The 21794-nt window shown below is 40.0% G+C and overlaps 1 protein-coding gene across 1 annotated transcript in view; it reads right to left on the bottom strand.

Moving 5' to 3' along the window:
* CHD8 (chromodomain helicase DNA binding protein 8) overlaps positions 1-21794 on the bottom strand; it is a 50494-nt gene that overhangs the window by 16731 nt on the left and 11969 nt on the right. Inside the window, exons 5-15 of the mRNA XM_008062394.1 lie at positions 16378-16560; positions 16227-16295; positions 15638-15693; positions 14697-14814; positions 13650-13733; positions 7709-7846; positions 4988-5109; positions 4590-4833; positions 3144-3320; positions 1422-1565; positions 904-1159 (exon numbers count right to left, since the gene is read on the bottom strand). Of these exons, the coding sequence (XP_008060585.1) occupies positions 904-1159; positions 1422-1565; positions 3144-3320; positions 4590-4833; positions 4988-5109; positions 7709-7846; positions 13650-13733; positions 14697-14814; positions 15638-15693; positions 16227-16295; positions 16378-16560 (1591 nt within the window). The remainder of the gene's footprint in view (positions 1-903; positions 1160-1421; positions 1566-3143; positions 3321-4589; positions 4834-4987; positions 5110-7708; positions 7847-13649; positions 13734-14696; positions 14815-15637; positions 15694-16226; positions 16296-16377; positions 16561-21794) is intronic.

The following is a 21794-nucleotide window of genomic DNA, read 5'->3' as shown; positions in this document are numbered from 1 at the left end:
TCACACACAGAATTTCAGCACCAAAAAATCAGAAATCACCTTCAATTGTGTTATACAAAATATTCCAAGTGAGGCAGGCTTATGATAACTAGGTAAAACAAAAAAAAGTAAATATGTGGACAAGGGCTGGATGTGGTGGCTCCAGCCTGTAATCTCAGCACTTTGGGAGGCCAAGGAGGGAATACTTGAGGCTAGGAGTTTGAGATCAGACAGAGTAACATATTGAGACCCTCACTCTACTTAAAAATTTTAAAAATTAGTCAAGTATGGTGGAAAGCACTGGTAGTCCTAGCTACTTGGGAGGATGAGGCAGGAGGATTCCTTGAGCCCAGGAGTTTGAGGCTGCAGTGGGCCATGATCACACCACTGCACTCCAGCCTGAGCAAGAAAGCAAGACCTCATCTCTAAAAAAAATTTAAAAATTTAAAAATATAGATAAGGACTAAAAGAAAACTTACAAACTACTATTACCACCCTGATAGCACTTGAAAAAGAAATAGCAAAATGGAGTATCAGTGAGGACATTTATCCAGAGAAGAGAACAGAATAACCAGAATTCTCTCTCTTTATTTTTTCTAGAGATAGTGTCTTGCTACATTGTCCTGGGCTAGCTTTGAACTCCTGGGCTCAAAGGAGTGGCTGGGACTATAGGTAAGCGCCAGCTAAACTGATTTATTCATTACATTCTAAACAGCAAATTCTATCTCATCTTGGAGATTATGCAGGGGATAGAAAGAACTACAGAAAGAGGTTCAAAGTAAGCATCTTCTTTTTAAAAGCAGAACCCTTCCCCACTCCTCAATCTCCACCCACAAATTAGGCTGGATCAGTCAGTATATCTCTTGTCCCCAAGGAATATCATTTAAACACAGGTAATATAGAAGTTCAGGTATATTTTCTCACCATTGATGAGATATGGGTGGTTGCAACACTTGCGTAACTCCATCATTGTGTTGAGTAGATTAGGCATGTTGGTATGACCTGCCCCCTTGGAAAGGAAGGAGAAATTCTTCTCCAGAATGGCTCGGTAGTATTTCTTCTGGATGTTAGTCAGTTCTACTTCAATAATGGTTTCCTGTTTGGGTGCCAAGTTTTTTTCAACATCCTCTTTGAGTCTTCTCAGCATCATTGGTTTGAGAATGGCCTGTAGTTTTTGAACCTGTGGTCCATTGCAGAGAGAAAAAGAAATTAATAACACGAGAGCAAACACTCTCTATTATGTGGAAAACATGGAAAAATACAATTAGTTTTCCAGTATTTAAGAAATGTATATTTTGGACAATGCCACAGCTGATGTAGGCTTGAGGTTACAAGTTGCAAGGGGTTATAAAGCCTCTTGATGCCAATGGTAACAGATGTTTACTGTGTACAAACTTTACCTTTTTATCCTGTGTTAGTATCTCATCAGATAGATTTCTTACCTGTTCCTCTGTCTTAAGATCCCCAAAGTCCTTGAGGAACTCTGATTCTGAGGGAAACTGTGAAGGTTCCAAGAAATGGAGCAAGCTAAATAGTTCCTCCACAGTATTTTGCAGTGGTGTTCCTGTGAGTAGCACTTTGTGTTCCTTGAAATGGAAAATATAAAAGAATGATAAAATTCTAAAACATAAAGAACTTCTGGGGTTTTCCATCAAGTATATAATCTTTAAAGTATGTAAGCTTTCATTTCTTTATACAGTGATAGGAATAGACCAAGTACTATCTTTTCTAGTACTTGCTTTTTTTTTGATAAACACGAAGCATTCAAGAAATCCCTTAATATTACTTAACACGTTGAAATAACTTAAATATTATGATAAACAAATAAAGAAATAGTAATTCAGACTATGTTTTTTCCAGTTACATATACCTCTCCACATTCAGATCCTCACAGATATCCTAATCTGGTCTCCTCTAAGGAATGTTACTGTGTTGGATTAATATGGTCATTAATTTTTTTAGTTCCTTCTATAATGGTTCACTACTTTTTTCCAGGCCTGCTTTGTGACTTGCTCTGACCAAGAGAACGTAGCAGAAGTAATACTGCATTTCAGAGCCTACCTCAAAGGCCAAGCATCTTCTACTTCTGTCCTCTTAAACACTGCTCTGAGACTATCAAGTAAGGAAGCCTGATCTGGCCTACTAGAGGGTAAGAGGCCATATAAAAGATAACCCAGGTACCCCAGCCAACAACCAACATCAGCAACATTAACCACTCCAGGCAAGACTATCATTAAGAACAGCCTAGGTCGAGGCACAGTGGCTCAAGCCTCTAATCCTAGCACTATGGGAGGCCAAGGTGAGAGGATTGCCTGAGCTTAGGGGTTCGAGACCAGTCTGGGGAACATGGGGAAACCTTGTTTCCACAATAAATCTAAAAATAAGCTGGATATGGTAGCTTGTGCCTGTAGTTCCAGCTACTTGGAAGGCCGAGGCGGAGGGATGGCCGGAGCCCAGCAGGTCGAGGCTTTGGTGGTTGGGAGCGTGCCACTAAACTTTAGCCTGGGTGACAAAGTGAGACTCCAACTGAAAAAAAAGAACAGCCTCGCTAAGCTTAGCCTAAATGGTTGAGCTAAAGAACTATGAAAAATAAAGCTTTTGGGTTTTTTTTGAGTTGGAGTCTCACTCTGTCACCCAGACTGGAGTGCAGTATCATGCTCCCGGCCACCACAGCCTCAAACTGCTGGGCTCCGGCGATCCTTCCGCCTCAGCTTTCCAAGTAGCTGGAACTACAGGCATGCGCTATACGCCCGGCTAATTTTTTGATTTATTGTAGAGATGAGGTCTCGCCAACTTGCCCAGGTGGGTCTTGAACCCGCGGGCTCAGGCAATCCATTCACCTCAGCCTCCCAAAGCGTGGGATTACAGGCTGAGCCACCGAACCCGGCTACAGTTGTTGTTTTAAGCAACTAAGCTCTCGAGTTTTTTGTTATGCACTAACAAGTAACTAATATCATTTCCCACCTCTCCTCCTGGTTGAGAACCACTAAACTATAATTCCTTTCCAATTCTAAAATGTATGACTTTCCCATGGGTCATAGCCACCACTCAATATTAATATGCTGATTCTTTTTTCTTTTCTGCTAAATTAGCATTATTCTAATTGCACAAGGAATTAGGGTTAATTCCAGGTGTTTTGGCCCACAAATCAGTGTGGAACTCACCAGGTCCATGTGCTTGAGACTATCCAGCAGCTTACAATTACGGTTCTTCAGTCGGTGGGCTTCATCAATGATGACACAACGCCATTCAATCTCACGAAGCTCAGGACAGTCTGACAAAATCATCTCAAAAGTAGTGATTAGGGCATCAAATTTGTATGCACCCGGGATGAGGCGCCCCTAAAGCACAAAGGCAATAAAGTCAGAAAAAACTAAAATGTACCTAAATGAAGAACTCTTCTGAATTACTTTTTTATATTCAGGTATGTTTAATGGAAAATACAAACTGTACCACCACCCTATCCCACTGCTATTTATCTTCCTGATAAATAGTGCCATATCACTGAATATAAGATACACTGCTTTATCTCAACATATTCAACTTCTTGGGAAAATGAAAGACATCAATGAATAAGACTGGACATTTTTCACTCTGCTGTATGCCTAGCACATGTATCTGCTCTAAATCCTTTGTTGGTTACCAATGAAATTCACAAATGCTGGACAATGCTGAAACAGACAAGATAATAAAAGTGAAAATAACTAATACAGAACAATAATATTGGTTACTGTCTAAAACTTGACAGAAGAATGAAATCATTTTAATGAAATTAAGAGCCGCAAAATGTGACTGGTTTGGTAGAAATAAAAAAAACACAACAAAGGCAGGGCACAGTGGCTCATGCCTGTAATTACAGCATTTTGGGAGGCTGTGGTGAGAGGAATGCTTTATCCCAAAAGTTCAAAACCAGCCTAGGCAACACAGTAAGACCATATCTCTATAAAAAATTTTAAAAATTAGGCAGGTGTGATGATGGCCCACGCCTGTAGTCCCAGCTATTTGGGAGCCTGAGGCAGAAGGATCACCTGAACCCAGGAGGTTGAGGTTGTAGTGAGCTGTGATTGTGCCGTAGCACTCTAGCCTGGGTGACAGAGTGAGACTCTAATTCAAAAAAAACAAAAACACAAAAACACACAGAAGAAAATGAATAGTAGAAAAGCAATGTTCAGTGTTAATACAAGATGAGAAGTTAAAATTTTTGTTTCCAAATTTACACAGAATAAGGAACTGATCTTGAAAATTTCAGTAGACTTATGCAAAAAAAGGAAAAGAAAGGAAATAGTTTAAGTTCACGATCATACAGATCAAGTGGCTAAATGAATTTTATTCTGGAAGACACTTTGATTGAAACTCATCAGTGCTGGTAAAATTCTACTTTATATATATGTATTTGTAAATAAAATCAGAATTTCCACTGGATTAAAACATCTACTGGAAAAATAGCAAAGTCAAAGAAATGTCCTACACACAAATGCTTGTATAAAAATGTCTTTAAAAAATCACAGAGAGCCTTAATAAAAGTCTTTTATTCATATGTAGTCCCTAAAATACCAGGTACCTTGGCCTACTTTCTCTTAAGCATAGCATTTTCAAGACATACAACTCACCCGTGAATCTTTGCAGTACATTTCATATTGCTGAATCATCTGCCGGCTGGCCAGACTGCCATGGTACACAATAGTGTTCATCTCTGTCCATGTATTGAATTCGCGCTCCCAGTTAGTAATTGTGGATAATGGGGCAATGACCAAGAAGGGGCCGTGGATGCCCACATTATATACCTCCTGCAAGAAGGCAATGGACTGAATAGTTTTGCCCAATCCCATCTCATCAGCCAGGATGCAGTTCTGCCTGTGGATTCACCATGAAAAAAAAAATGTTAAAAGACACCATCTTAAAAAAAAAATAAAAAAGAGTATGTAGGAAGAAACAGCTTCATGAGAAAATGAATAAAAACAGTGCTAGGAGTAAGCCTACATCTTAAAGAACACACTCTTTTCTTTACCTGTTGTACCAATTAAAGAGCAGCCAATTAACCCCTTCCAACTGATATTCCCGTAACTGGTTTCTGTTTTTATATTCATGTGACAGCTCCAGTTTCTTCCAGGCACTTGCCTGCGGACGATTCTAAAAGATAGGAGATTTGAATAGAGTGGAGACACTAACAATATTAGGAAAGACTTACTAGGTAGTTCTAATAACATCAGTTAAAAAAACTATTGTTTGGATTAAAACATGTCAAATATATTTAAATCCATGAGTTCATGATGACACTTTTAAAAACAGATTTTAAAAAATAGGAAAAACCCTAGTCACTTTTGGAGAATGTAAGGGAACTTCTTCATTAATTTGGAAACTGGGAAATAAAAGAAAATAATTATCTTTTTCAGACACCCTCTACCTCAAAGTAACCAAATAGTAGATTAAACAAATTACTTTTCTTTAAGAGACAGTATCTAGCTCTGTAGCCAAGGCTGGAGTGCAATGGCATGATCATAGCTCACTATAACTCCTGGATTCAAGCAATCCCTCTGCCTCACTCTCCCAAGCAGCTAAGACTACAGGTATGTACTAATTTTTAAATTTTTTGTGGAGATAGAATCTTGCTATTTTACCCAGGCTGGCCTCAAACTCCTGGCCTCAAGCGATCCTCCTGCCTTGGCCTCCCAAAGTACTGGGATTATAGGCATAAGCCACCATGCTAGGCCTGAATCTCCTTTTATAAAGGATTCTGGCTAATAAATTAAGAATCATAGAATTAAAACTTTAATTTGAAACTTTAATTTAAAACTCCTTAAAGAATGGATCTTGGCTGGGCGCGGTGGCTCAAGCCTGTAATCCCAGCACTTGGGGAGGCAAGGTGTGAGAGCATTGCCTAAGCCCCAGGGGTTCGAGACCAGTCAGCCTGGGCAACTTGGTGAGACCCCGTCTCCACAATATATCATAAAATCAGCTGGACATGGGAGCGTAGTTCTGGCTACTGGAAGGCTGAGGTAGGAGGATTGCCTGAGCCCAGCAGGTCATCACTAGGGTGTCCATGAGTGTGCCACTGCACTCCAGCCTGGGCGATGGAGTGAGACTCTGACTCAAACAAACAAACAAAAAGAATGGATCTAGAATGATTATAAATGGCTGATAATATCACAAAACACAACCAGATGGAAGTATTCACCAGTACTCATGAAGTAGATTTACTGGCTACCTTCCTCCATCTGATCAAGCCTCTAGAACAGTAAGTAATATCAACAGAAATTTCTACAATGTTAAAAAAAAAGCCGGGCTCAGTGGCTCAGCCTGTAATCCCGTGCCTTAGGTGAGTGGATTGCCTGAGCCGGCGGGTTCGAGACCCGCCTGGGTGGCAAGACCTCATCTCTACAATAAATAAAAAAATCAGCTGGGCGTGGTAGCGCATGCCTGTAATTCTGGCTACTCGGAAGGCTGAGGCGGAAGGATCGCTGGAGCCCAGCAGGTCGAGGCTGCGGTGGCTGGGAGCGGCCACTGCACTCCAGTCTGGGCAACAGAGTGAGACTCCAACTCAAAAAAAAAACAACATGGCTAGTAGCTACTGTATTAAACAGTACAGCTCTAAAAAGCTTTACTGGACAGCACTGCTCTAGACCTAAGCATTCATAGGAAGTATAAGGACAGAGAACATATTAAAAAGTATTAAGGGGGCTGGGCATGTTGGCTCATGACTATAATTACTGAATTTGAGAGGCTTGAAACAGAAGGATGGCTTGAGCCTAGGAGTTTAAGACCAGTCTAGACAACATGGCAAGATAACTGTTCACAATAGCAAAGACATGGAACTATTCTAGGTGCCCATCAGAGGTGGCCTGGATAAAGAAAACATTTATCAAAAATAGTATAAAATAAAAAGATACTAAGGGGAATGCAATCAGCAAACTTTAGACTCTGAAAAACCCTGAAGAACAAATCATCTGATTTTTTTTAAGAGAAAATTTAAGGGAGGGAAAGGAAGAGATCAAGAGGAAAGTACAATAATTAAATGAGGCTTAGCCGGGCTTGGTGGCTCAGCCTGTAATGACACGCTTTGGGAGTCTAAGGTGAGTGGATTGCTTGAGCTCGTGGGTTCGAGACCTCATCTCTACAATGAATCAAAAATTAGCCGGGCGCGTAGTGCGCGCCTGTAGTTCTAGCTACTTGGAAAGCTGAGGCGGAAGGATTGCCAGAGCCCAGCAGGTCAAGGCTGCGGTGGCCGGGAGCAGCCACTGCACTCTAGTCTGGGTGACAGAGTGAGACTCCAGCTCAAAAAAAAGAGGCTTAATACATATTAACTGATAGCAATATATAAACCTTATTTAGAACTCAATTTAAAAGATTTAACAAAAACTGAAAATCAGGGAAATATATAATGATTGGTATTTTATGATATTAAGGGATGATCAAATTTTTTTAGGTATGACAACAGTATTACTTATCTTTCAGACATAAACACTGAAAAACTTATAGGTGAAATAAAGAAATCTGAGATTTTACTTGAAGTGACATATGAAAGAGGAATTAATGGGTGAGAAAAAATGAAACAAGACTGGAAATGTACTAATAATTGTTGGCTAGGTGATGGGTAGAAAACCATTTCTTCAACTTTTATATGTTTGAAAATTTCCATAATAAAAAGTTAAAACAACAAAAACTTCTGTAGTGGAAAAAAATTAAATCATTTCCTATATAGGCTTTTAAATCTAAATGCAAATATACTTACCACCCTCTTGAGTTCTGGGTGCCTTGACTGAATCCGTTTAAATTCTCGAATCTTGCCCTCATCAACATCCTCTTTTAGCTCCCATGTACTATCTTCATAGGGCAGAGAGCACCATTTCACCAGGTAGTAAATAACAGGCTAGGAGAGAAAAAGTCAAAGCTTTAAAAAATTGATTCCGTGTTCTCTTCTGTGGTTAGAAAACAAAAAATTGATGTTCTACCAAAAAGACACCTACACTCGTATGTTTATTGCATCACTATTCACAATAGCAAAGACATGGAACCATCCTAGTTGCCCATCAGAGGTTGACTGGATAAAGAAAATGTGGTACATATCTATCATGGAATATTATGCTGCCATAAAAAAGAATTAAATCATGTCCCATGCAGCAACAATGGATGCAGCTGAAGGCTATTATTCTATGAAAACTACTGAAGAAAGAGAAAGCCAAATATTGCATGTTCTCTCTTATAAGTGGGAACTAAACATTGGGTATACACAGGCAGATGAGAACAGACACTGGGAACACCCAAAGAGGGGAGGGAAAGAAGGGGACAAGGGTTGAAAAACTACCTACTGGGTACTTTGTTCATTATTTGGGTGACAGGTTCAATATACCTAGGTAACTAACCTGTACATATACCCTCTGAAGTTCAAAAAACAAAAATTGATTATAAAAGCCAATCACAAAGTGTCAACACCTAAAAGTTGCTGAAAAAGGCAAAACACACCAATTATAGGTTTACCTGCTGCTGATGCACTGATGATGCTTTGATCATTCTTTAAGGTAATTTTTCAGAATTCGTTCTAAAAGTAAATTATCTGCCTAGTAGAACACTGAGCACTTAATTATGATCATTAACCAAGCAGATTTTTAAAAAGACTACTCTTATTCTATATTATGTTGAAAGCAAAAGACATGGCCTTATGTCATACTATTCTCCTGGCACCAAATTTAATATAGTGGAAGCCCAGCTACTTTTAGGATAAAGAATAGAATGAACCCTTAGAAGTATACAAGGCCGCCGGGCTCGGTGGCTCAGCCTGTAATCCCGCACTTTTGGGAGGCTGAGGTGAGTGGATTGCCTGAGCCCGCGGGTTCGAGACCTGCCTGGGCAGCAAGACCTCATCTCTACAATAAATCAAAAAAAAATCAGCCGGGCGTGGTAGCGCATTGCCTGTAATTCCAGCTACTCAGAAGGCTGAGGCAGAAGGATCGCCGGAGCCCAGAAGGTTGAGGCTGTGGTGGCCGGGAGCAGCCACTGCACTCCAGTCTGGGCAACGGAGCGAGACTCCAACTCCAAAAAAAAAAAAAAAGTATACAAGGCCTAACGTCACTGGGCCTCGGAGCCTCTAGAGCTCTGAGTGCGGATGTACTTTACGAGCACTCATATATAGTAATATACAGATTTCTCTGTGAGCTCCGGGAAGCTGGGGAATAACTACAAGAGGTATCATTGAAGAGAGAGAAGCATAGTAAAGAGGAAGAGAAAATGGTGAAGCTCCAGCTACACTACTATTCTATGTAGGTATTTCACTGAAGGCCTAGGGTAATCAATAGGAATCTCTCATTATCAATTAATAGAAAAATCCCTTAAAATAGCTAGCAAGAAGTGTGGAAGTGCCCTAACATATTCACAGATCAAGAAACCACTAGAATTACTCCAGCTGCTCTTTTATCTTTTTCTTTTTTATTTTTTGCTGTCACCCTGGCTAGAGTGTAGTGACATGAACACAGATCCCTACAATCTTGAACTCCTGGCATCAAGTGACCCTCCTGCTTCAACTTCACAAGGACTACAGACAGACACCACCATGTTCATTTAAGTTTTTTTAACTGAATTGGAGTCTCACTCTTGTCACCCAGATTGGAGTGCAGTGGCACGCTCAAGGCCACTACAGCCTCAATCTGCCGGGTGTAGGCAATCCTTCTGCCTCAACCTTCCAAGTAGCTGGAACTATAGATGCATGACACCATCATCTAAGTTTTTAATTTTTCTGTAGAGATAGGGTCTCATTATGTTACTCAGGCTGGTCTTGGCCTCAAGCATCCTTCCCCGTCAGCCTCCCACAGTGCTGGGAGTACAGACATGAGTCACCATGCCCAGCCATGTTTTTCTTTATTATAGTGACTCAGGTCACACTCTATGTAAAGTCATTTGTAAACCTGGGCAACATAGTGAGATGGTGACAAATAAATAAATAAATAAATAAATAAATGACTAGCCAGGCGTGGTGGCGTGCATCTGTATTAGGGGCTGAAGTGGGGGCACTGCTTGAGCATGGGAGTTTGAGGCTACAGCGAGCTAGAATTACACAGCTGCACTCTAGATTGGGCAACAAAGCAAGGCCCTGTCTTAAAAAAAGAAAAAAATATCTTTTGTTTTGTTTTGGTTTTTTGAGTCGGAGTCTCACTCTGTCGCCCAGGTTGGAGTACAGTAGCACATTCACGACCACCGCAGCCTCAACCTGCTGGACTCAGGTGATCCCTCTGCCTCAGCCTTCCAAGTAGTGAGAACCACAGGCACGTGCAACCATGCCCGGCTAATTTTTTTTACTTATTGTAGAAATGAGGTCTTGCCAAATTGCCCAGCCTGGCTTTGAACCCCTGGGCTCAGGCAATCCTCTTGCCTCCGCCTCCCAAAGTGCTGGGATTACAGGCATGAGTCACCATACCCAGCAAAAAAACCCCACATTTTTCCAGATGACATATTTTCAGCATAACTTATTTTACTTTTCTCCCCCCACCTTTTTTTGAGTTGGAGTCTCTTTCTGTCGCCTAGGCTGGAGTACAGTAGCACACTCATGGCCACCCTAGCGTCGACCTGCTGGGCTCCAGCGATCCTTCTACCTCACTCTTCCGAGTAGCTGGAAATACAGGCAGGTGCTACCACGCCTGGCTAATTTTATTTATTTATTTATTGTAGAGATGAGGTCTCACCAAGTTGCCCAGGCTGTTCTCGAATCTGTGGGCTCAGGCAATCCCGTCACCTCAGCATCCCAAAGTGCTTGAGCCACTGTGCCCAGTCATAACTTAGTTTTCTAAGGACCATAATACTTATTGTAACATTTATTTACACTATCAGGTAATGTAAAATGGATGACAAATTAAACTTATTTTGGAGAGGAAAGAAATGGGCACACAGAATGTTATTATCCAGTATTAGGAGCATAAATTATAGTATCAGGGTATCAAATAATTATCATCTGTCACACCATGTGTAACACATTCCAAAGGGGCCTAGCAAAAGGCCAATTGCTTTTGGAATGGTAAGTACAGTGGTAAAGAGCATAAGCTTTTCAAGGGTGGGAAGGATGATATCTTGAAAATGATGAGAATTTAAGAGTAGCTGACGGGCCATTCTTCACTCACCTTCCAAAAATGAACACACAATAACTCCCACCCCAACACAAAAGCAGAATATACATTGGCTGAAACATGCTCATTAGGATTTTTTTTTTTTTGACCACGGCCACTGAGACAGTCCCTTTAATGACATACCATGCCAAGGCCAGGCTGAGTCTCGCTCATTAGGATTTTAAGACAATGAATAGTAATAGGCCCTTGACATCTAAGATTCTGACTGAGTGAATGTGAAGGCTTATAAAATAGAGTAAATTTTGGACTTTTTTTTTTTTTGAGTCAGAGTCTCACTCTGTCACCCAGGTTGGAGTGCAGTGGCACATTCATGGTTACTGCAGCCTTGATCCTTCCACCTTTGTCTTCCAAGTAGCTGGAACTACAGGCACGCACCACCACAGCCGGCTAATTTTTTCTGATTTATTGTAGAGACGAGGTCTTGCCAAGTTGCCCAGGCTGCTCTTGAACCCCTGGACTCAGGCAATCCTCTCATCTCCACCTCCCAAAGGGCTGGGATTACAGGCATGAGCCACAGAGCCAGGTATACTTCGGAATTTCATAGAAGGAAGAACTTAACACGATTCTCTTAACTTAAGATCCTGTTAAGAGAATAATGTATGGGAGCACATAAGCGCAGTTCACCAGTTCTACTGGTCACTGTATAAGTAACTATCAGATATGATAAAAATTTCGTTTATGACTCTGCAAAGCAAAACCAAAAACTGAAACTGGAAGTGAAAAGAAAGTGAAGAGTTCTGGCTGAGTGGGGTGGCTCAAACCGATAATCCCAGCATTTTGGGAAGTCAAGGTAAAAGGATTTGCTTAAGCCCACGGGTTTGAGACCAGCCTGGGCAACTTGGTAAGACCTCATTTCTACAATAAATCAAAAAATTAGCCAGGCATGATGGCGTATGCCTGTAGTCCCAGTTACTTGGCAGGCTAAAGTGGAAGGATCACCTGTGTACAGCAGGTAGAGGCTTTGGTGGCAGTGAGTACACCAGCCTGGACAACAGAATGAGACTCCGATTCAAAAAAAAAAAAAAGAAGAGTTCTAAGAAAATTGTGTTTACAGTCTAAAAATAATATGGCTGGGTGCGGTGGTTCAAGCCTGTTATCCCAGCACTTCGGGAGGCCGAGGTAAGAGGACTGCCTGAGCCCATGGGTTCGAGATGAGCCTGGGCAACATGGTGAGACCTCACCTGTACAATATATCAAAAAATTTGCCAGGCGTGGTGACACATGCCTATAGTTTTAGCTATTTGGAAGGCTGAGGTGGAAGGATCGCCTGAGCCTAGCAGGTCGAGGCTGCAGTGGCCATGAGGATGTCACTGCACTCTAGCCTGATAGACAGAATGAGACTCTGACTCAAAAAAAGAAAAGAAAAGAAAAGAAATATACGAGGCCTTTCACATTCCTCCATACCTCAACTCACCTTCCCATTTGAAGTAATTTTTTTTTTTTTTGAGTCAGGGTCTACTCTGTCACCCAGTCTGGAGGGCAGGGGGAAATCAGGGCTTACTGTAGCCTTCAATTTCTCGGCTCAAGTGATCCTCCTGTGTCAGTCTCCCAAGTAGCTGGGACCATAGGTGCACACCATCACACTTGGCTAATTTTTTAACTTTTTTAGAGACGAGGTGTCACTATGTTGCCCAGACAGGTCTCAAACTCCTGGGCTCAAACAACCCTTCTGCCTTGGCCTTCCAAAGTGCTAGGATTACAGTTGCGAGCCACTGTGCCTGCTTAGTTTGATGTAAATTTAAGAGAGGTTGAATTCACTCGTGATTAAAATCTATGACTCTGTTTGAAAAGTTGATTTGTGTAACTGTTATCAGCAGGAGTGCCCGTAAGCCAGTATACATAAAACCTATTCCTGAAACTAAGAAAGTTTTCCCAAAATCAAGCTATGTATGAAATAAAGACTTTGGGATCTCAACCTAGAGTCACTGAATCTAAATCTGCAGGAGTAGGATCCCAAAATCTATCTTAAAATACAGATCTCTTTCAGTGACAAATGAAAATACATTTAACTAATGGTGAGTTCAGGAAATAATTAATTCTCAACAACATGATTTACAAAAAGCTAGGAGTGAGCTTGTACAAGTATTTTTATATTCCTAAGTTTAGTAATTTGTGAAGTATCCCTTTCCTCCACCCCACACCCTGCCTTCAACTGAATGTCAAGGGCCTCCCATATAAAATCTGAGGAAAGAGATAAAGGTAAATGACTTTTCAATACTTATAAATATGTAGATGAATAAATAGAATAAGCAGATGCTTGACTTTAGGGGAATCTTTCTTTTAGCTTCTCTCTCTATTCCCTTACCTTCCCATTATCTTTTTCTTTTCTTTCTTTTTTTTTAGATTGGAAAATATGGTTTATTTAAAAAGTGATTAGAGAGAGTGTAAAGGGGGATCTACCTCCCCCAGAATCCCCATTATCTTTCTAAGAATCCCACAGAAAAATTGAGAAATACCTTTTCAATTCAAGGAATTTTTCAGCCATACCTGAAAAAAAAGGACTGGCAAATGGACCAGCAGAAATAAAAGAGGCCTTTCACATTTCTCCATGCCTCAACTCACCTCCCCATTGTCCTTATCAATACTGTGAGACTCATCCAATATCCTATCCACCTCTACGTAGTCTGGATTGAAGGGCTCTTCATCCTAGATGAGTTATGAAACCAAATATCCAGTAAAGATCACTGTCCAGTAAACCCACCCCTCCACCTCAACTTTAGTAGAGAATCTTACTTCAAGATGTTTAAAGGAAATAGAAATCATTTAATGGCATTTTCCATTTTCACAATATCAAATCCTACAAACTTACCTAGGTTCTTATCTGCTACCAGAGAAAGTGCCTCTTGTTCCCTAACACAGGTCAATCATTCCATATATGCTCTGGATTCCATTTCTTTTTGTATTCTAAGAACCATTCCACAAACACACATGTATATTCCATATTTCACATCTTTAAAAAGACCTTCCTGGATTCTACTTGCCTTGCAACTATTTTTCTGCTCTACTTCATATCCAAACTTTCCCAAGAGTTAATTATTAAACACAGGCTATTCCCATCCTTCACCTCCTTCACTTGTCCATCCATTCCACCCATCTTTCACTTGCATCATACAACCAAAACTACTTCTTGTCAAGGGCATTAGTGATCTCCTCAAACATAATGGACATATTTCTTTACTCAACTTGCTCCTGTGCCAAGCAGTAAACCTGGATATTGGAAATTAAAGCTCCTTTATCACTAGTTCTCAAGATACTAGAGTAGAAGTTTGAGAAAGTAAAAGTTCTCTTTTAATGATATAGTTGTGTATGTCTACAGAGGAAGAATGCCTCAAATGGACCAGAGGTCAGTTTGTCCTCCATTTTGAAAATAATACAAGTGTACTGAACATGTATTTAAAAGTACCTTGTAACTAATATAAACAGAATATATTTAAACCCTGGAAGGTAAAGCAGGGGGCAATTAAGTGAGAAAGTCAATGATCAAAATTAAAACTTTATACCCATATATACAAACCAACTAAAAGTTTTTGAAGAATCAGCCAAAGCAGATAACCCCAGGTTTTTTGTGCTTCTCTGAAAGAAATGACAGAAATACCTATTCCTAATTACCTCATGGAAGAAGTGTCTCATCTGTGCCATTTTGGTTTTGAAGCGCTTTAGTTTTTGATGGATCCTCTTATCCTTCTCTAGTTGCGAAATAGTAGCCCATTCACAGTGCAAATAGGAGCTGAAAGGGAGGGAAAAAGCCAATTATGGTGCAAGAAAGGAAGTCGGTAGGCTAGTGTGAGATTTTGAGATTATGAAACAGACATGACAAGTGTGTGCTTAAACTGGGAAACAGTCTACTAGGTCAGTACTTCTGAAACTTCAATCTGTATACAAATCACCTGCTCTGGGATATGTCTAAAAGTTCACATTTCTGGCTGGACGCAGTGGCTCACGCCTATAATCCTAACACTTTGGGAGGCCGAGGTGAGAGGACTACCTGAGTCCATGGGTTTGAGACCAGCCTAGGCAGACTGGCAAGACCTCTTCTCCACAATAAATCAAAAAAATTAGCCGAGCATGGTGGCACACACCTGTAGTTTTGCTACTTGGAAGATTGAGGTGGAAGGATTGCCTGAGCCCAGCAGGTCAAGGCTACAGTGGCCGTGAGCATGCCACTGCACTCCAGCCTGGATGACAGAGTGAGACTCTTACTCAAAAAGAAAAAAAAAGTCCAAATTTCTAAAAAGCACTTAAGGAATGATAGTTATGCTGTTCCAAGGATCATACTTTGAGTAGCAAGGTCTTAGTGCTAGAATAAGGCAGAGAGAACCACAAGAGATTTTATCAGGAACAACCCTCACCTCACATAACTGCAAGAAAAAGATGAGTCGTGTCAATTCAGTAATTTATCCTTGAATAGCCATTTTGCCCATTAAAAACAGTAACCTGGACTAGAAGACTATAAAAAAGGGACACATTCCCACCCAGGATAGTCTACACAGAAGAACTTTTTACAACCCTATAGAGTTTGGGATGAAAACTTTTTTGTATAGATCACATACTAGTTCTTGTACTTGACAAAGAATTCTTCTGCTTCAGTATATTGTCCAGAAGGAAGCTGAAAACAAAAAAGAAATTACAGTCGCTAGTTCCTTATTTATCAAAGAAAGTGCCTTTTAATTTTAACTACCCATGGCAGAACTTCCTATCAATGCTCATTGAATGTATGACTAACTCAGAGATTAAGGAACTAATCCGATACTTTAATACTAGAGGCCTGACACCTGGAAAAAATAAGCCTTTACCCATTCTAAACAGATAAGTAAAAGAAGAGGCAATAAGACAGCTCCTATTTTCTAACTTTCCTCCATCATCTTTCATAGCTACATGCTAGCAATATATCGTGACATCTAAAGGAATTCATTAAATAGAGACCGTGAAGCACTGGGAGCTGATATTAAAGATGGAGAAGAGCCATGATGCACAGTGGTGCAACCCAAAGTCCCAGGTACTCAGGAGGCTAAGGCAGGAGGAGCACTTGAGCCCAGGAGTTTGAAGCTGTAGTGTGCTATAATTGTGCCTACTGCACTCCAGCCTGGACAACATAGCAAGACCCCATCTCTAAAAAAAACAAAAAGGAAGAGGCCTCACCTCCTTTTTCACAACTCTCATAGAAAGTACTTTATCTACAATGGCTGCATCTTCTTCGCTTGGATTCTCCTGCAACAAAAGATGCAGCCAGTCAGCAGATGATGGTGACCAGCAGAACAAACCTTTCAAATTGCTTAAGTTCTCAGTTTACCACAAAGAACTGCATGGAAGGCAAAGTCTCGCCATCTGGTTCTTGCACTGGTTCAGGGAGAATAGGCTCAGGTTTTATTGGGCCAGTTACATCTACTTCTTCTTCTTCTTCATCATCTGTGATCTTTATATCCAGGTCCTCAGTGTATTTTTTCCGCTTAACTTGGCGGTTTGAGCGTCTCTTCTGTAGAGAAAAAATAGTTGAAATAGTTAAAGTAGTTAAAATAACTGCTTAGGTCTCTCAAAAAATAAAACACTTAAAACTATATGCCCATGGTTGTATACTTAGATTTTCTACAAAATTCCCAGGAAAAATCAAACCAAAAGATGACTGAGAGATTATTTTCCTAATCATGGGATTTACTCTATGAACTGAAGATATCAATTTGCTGAACTACTTTATCAAAGGCCAGGACTCCACTGAGAGAAATTTGTACACTACTGACAAGAAGCTCTGGGAAACTGAAATAGGATTCTCAGGCTACAGGGTACAATATAATTTACACTAGGAGCAATTCTGAAGTGCAAAGGTAAAAGAATATTTTGTTTCTAATTTTGTTTTTTTGTTTTAATGAATACAATCATACTATATGTACTGTTCCTGCTGCTTACTTTTTAGTCAACGATATATTTTTTAGAAATGCTTTCCAAATCAGTACATTTTAGGTCTACCTTATTTTTTCAAGTTGTTGAATAAAACATTTTTCAATTAAGTAATTTGAAGCACATGATAAAAATTGGGTATGAAGTAACTTGCAGCACACGATAAAAAATTGGGAATGAAGAAGAGTTAAAAATTATTGTTTTTCTTTTTCTCTTTTTTTTTGGAGTTGGAGTCTCACTCTGTTGCCTAGTGTGAAGTACAGTGACATGCTCATGGACACCACAGCCTCAATCTGCTGGGTTCAGGTGATCTTTCCACCTCAGTCTTCCAAGTAGCTGGAATCACAGGCATGCGCACCACCATGTCTAACTATTTTTTTTTTTAATTTATTGGTGAGATGAGGTCTTGCCAAGTTGCCCAGGCTGGTCTTGAACCCCTGGACTCAAGCAATCCTCTTGCCTCTGCCTCCCAAAGTGTTTGGAATACAGGCATTGAGCCATCATGCCTGGTCAAATTATTGTTTTCCAATCATGATTATATCCCTGGAGAATCCAAAAGAATAAATGACAGAATTACTAAAAACTGAGCAAAATTGCGTGGTATAAAATTAATTTTTGAAAATCAATAGTATTTCTATATAGTCATCTAAAAATATGATAAAAGAAAAGAGTTCATTCATGAAAATACAAAGATTGATTATCTAAAGGTTTAAACATTATAAGATATAAAGCTATATGAAAAAAATCTTAAAATACTACAGGGTATAAAAGATGACTTGAAAAGTGAAATATAGCTGGGTTTGGTGATGTGTGCAGATGGTTCCAGTTACTTGGGAGGCTGAAGAGGAAGGATCGCCTGAGCCCAGCAGGTCAAGGCTGCGGTGGCAGTGAGCATGCCACTGTACTCCAACCTGGGCGACAGAGTGAGACTCCAACAGAAAAAAAAAAAAAAAAAATGAAAAATGAAATATACCATTCTTAAGTTTGAAAGAAGACTTCATTTTCCCTAATTACATAATATGATAAATAAAATTAACACGTTTTTAATTAGATAAGCTGACTCTAAAATCCAAATAGAGAAATATATATCAAAGAGTAACTAGGAAAAATATGAAAAAGTATAGCAGGCCTTACTAATACAAAGCAATAACACAGCTTGCTATCTCCCCACGAAGAAATAAAAAGGACAATAAAATAGTCCCCAAATAGAGACTAACATATTTACATGGATTTAGAACATGATAAATGACACCTCTAATCAGTTAGGAAAAGGCAAATTATTCTATAAATGGGATTAGAAAAACTGGTTAGCTATGGAGATGATGAAACAAAATTCTAAAAGGTTCAAGGATTTAAATACAAAAAAAAAAGGACATAAATTTTTTTTAAAGTGGGAGTCTCACTCTGCCGCCCAGGCTGGAGGGCAGTGGCATGCTCACTGCCACCGCGGCCTCGACCTGCTGGGTTCAGACAATCCTTCCACTTCAGTCTTCCAAGAAAAAATTTGGAACCAGACACATGCCGCATGCCCAGCTAATTTTTAAATTTATTTTATAGATGAGGTCTTGCCAAGTTGCCCACACTAGTCTCAAACCCCTGAACTCAGGCAATCCTCTCGCTTCCACATCCGACAGTGCTGGGATTATAGGTATGAGCCACTATGCCTGGCTAGGACATAAAATTTCTAGAAGTCAGTCGAGTGGCTTCTGTCAGTAATCCCAGCACTTAGGGAAGCAGAGGAAGATCACTTGAGCCCAGGAGTTCGAGACCAGCCTGGGCAACAGAGTGAGATCTTGTCTCTACAACAAATAAAAAAATTATCTGAGTATGGTGGCCTGCACCTATAATCCCAGCTATTCAAGAGGCTGAGGCAGGAAGATCGCTTGAGCCCAGGAGTTTGAGACTGCAGTGAGATATGATTATGCTACTGCACTCCTGCTTCGGCAACAGAGCAATCCTGTCTCAAGACAAAAAAAAGAAAAAGAAAATGTAATTTTTTTATAATCATGGAGTAAGAAAGGTCTAATAAACTAATAAACTTGACTGTGTAAAAAAATTTAGGCCAGGCTCGAAGGCTCAGCCTGTAATCACAGCACTTTGGGAGGCTGAAGCGAGTGGACTGCCTGAGCCCATGGGTTTAAGACCAGCCTGGGCAACTTGGCGAGACCTCATCTCTACAACAAATCAAAAAATTAGATGGCGTGGTGGCATGTGCCTGTAGTTCCAGCTACTTGGAAGGCTGAGGCAGAAGGATCACCTGAGCCCAGAAGGTCGAGGCTGCGGTGGCTATAAGCGTGTCACTGCACTCAAGCCTGAGCAACAGAGTGAGACTCCAACTAAAATAAAATAAAATAAAATATTACTCAAGAAAAAAATGAAGGAAGTACTGATACATTCAACATGGATAAGTCTCAAAAACATTATGCTGAAAGAAGTGAGACCCAAGAGTCATATGTATGATTCCACTTACATAAACTTCAAGAATAGGCTAAGCTAGTCTACAGTGACAGAAGTCATAACAATGACTGTCTATGGAGGGAAGGGGTGTACAGGGGAACTTTCTGGGGTGATAGAACATTCTTCATCTTGCTTTGGGTGGCAGTTACTTGGATACATTTGTCAAAACTTGTCAAATTATACAAATGAAAAAATCTGTGCATATTTTATTGTATGTATATATACTCTACCTCATTAAAAGTCTGGAAACAAACTAGGCAAAGTAGGGACCAAAGAGAGGCCAAAACTTTCCCTGTACGATGACCACTTATATACCTAATCCTGAATTTTACCCCACATCTCTAAAATAAAATAAATTAAAAAATAAAAAGAATGCTGGCACAGTGGCTCAAGCCTGTAATCCCAGCACTTTGGGAGGCCAATGAGAGAGGATTGCCTGAGCCCAAGGGTTCGAGACCAGCCTGGACAACATGGTGAGACTTCGTCTCTATAATATCAAAAAATTAGCCAGGCGTGACAGCATGCACCTGTAGTTCCAGTTACTTGGAAGGCTGAGGCGAAAGGATCACCTGAGTCCAGGAGGTCGAGGCTGCAGTGGCCATGAGCATGCCACTGCACTCCAGTCAGGACAACAGAGTAAGACTCCAACACAAAAAAAACAAAAACAAAAAAAGAAATAGCCAAATCAAGAATCAACTAAGATATCTATCAAAAATAAACTAAAAAAAAAAGGTCTGGAAGGACACAAAAACTAATGATATTTACTTCTAGGAGAAACTCTACCTTTTACTTTATATACTTTTGAATTAACTTGGTTTTTATTACACCTATCATGTAGTCTTTTTTTTTTTTTTTTTTGAGTTGGAGTCTCACTCTGTAGCCCAGACTGGAGTGCAGTGGCCGCTCCCGGCCACCGCAGCCTCGACCTGCTGGGCTCCGGCAATCCTTCCGCCTCAGCCTTCCAAGTAGCCGGAATTACAGGCATGTGCTACCACACCTGGCTGATTTTTTGATTTATTGTAGAGATGAGGTCTCGCAGCTCAAGTGGGTCTCGAACCCGCGGGCTCAGTCAATCCATTCACCTCAGCCTCCCAAAGGCGTGGGATTACAGGCTGAGCCACCGAGCCCGGCTTAGTATTCTTAAGAAAACATATTTTTAAAAAATTTAAGGAACACTAAAGATAAATTACTTGAATTTGCTTTATAATAATCCAAAAGGGGGACAGAACTGGAGTGGGAGGAAGGATAAATGGCCATCTATTGGTAAGTATCAAAGTGAGGGAATGAAAACATGTGACTTCATTAAATAATCCCCCTAGTTTTATGTATATTTGAAAATGTTCATAAAAAAGACAGTGCGCTAAATGCAGTGGCTCAAGTCTGTAACCTAAGTACTTTGGAAAGCCAAGGTAGGAGAACTGCTTGAGTCCTGGAGTTGGAGAACACCCTGGGCAACATAGTGAGATCTCATCTCTACAAATAAATAAAGCTAGTGGAGGAGAATGGGCTAGATCTATTTTTCCAATTAAGTACAACTCTAAGACATATCATTGGAAAAAAACACAGTACAGAAGAGTGGATAGGGAATATTAATATTTAGAAGAAGAATGCCCATGACGGTAAAGAATATTTCTAGAAAAATACACAAAAAATGGGTAACAGAGGCTACCTCTGGAGAGAACTGAGACTGTGAGGCTAGGGTCTAGGGAACTTTTACAGTATGTAATTTTCTGCTGCACTGTTGTAATTGTTCTCATATGAATATATTTAAAGTAAAAAATGGCAAATGGTCAGAAAGTTTAAAAAAAAAGCCCTCCACACAGTACAAAGGATAAATGAAACCACAATAACCGTGACCTACTTACCCTTCAAAGATATGCTTATTAACATCTTGCATATCCCACCAAAAAAACTAATGCATATACACATATGTACACACATTCTTTGAATGTTATAAAGAGATATTGTATATACTCTTCTACACCTTGCTTTTTTTTTATTTATTCTTAATATTTCTTCTTTATTACATATATGTAGCAAACATTTTCTTCCAGTTTGTCACTTGTCTTTTAACATTGTCAATATTTTGCTAAAAAAGTTTATTTTTTTAAACATATTTTTTATTTTAAAATTGTGGGGTACAGTAAGGGTTAGGTGTACAAATATGTATCATTCAGGCACCCTTGTTGATAAGGGGTGTTCCCCCCACCCCATCCCCAGACAGATATTGACTACCGTTAATCCCACCTCCCTTCCTCTCCCTGCCCCCACCATAGTCTCCCACCACTGTCAATCCTTTTCTTATAGTATTACAATAGATGTTCAAGGTCCACTTATGAGTGAGAACATGTGATACTC

This window comes from Carlito syrichta, unplaced genomic scaffold (assembly GCF_000164805.1).
Source record: "Carlito syrichta isolate Samal-C Ts95f unplaced genomic scaffold, Tarsius_syrichta-2.0.1 Scaffold305690, whole genome shotgun sequence".
NCBI classification, from domain to species: domain Eukaryota; kingdom Metazoa; phylum Chordata; class Mammalia; order Primates; family Tarsiidae; genus Carlito; species Carlito syrichta.
The sequence above is the reverse complement of the archived record's forward strand: the minus strand, read 5'-3'. Positions and strand labels throughout refer to the sequence as shown.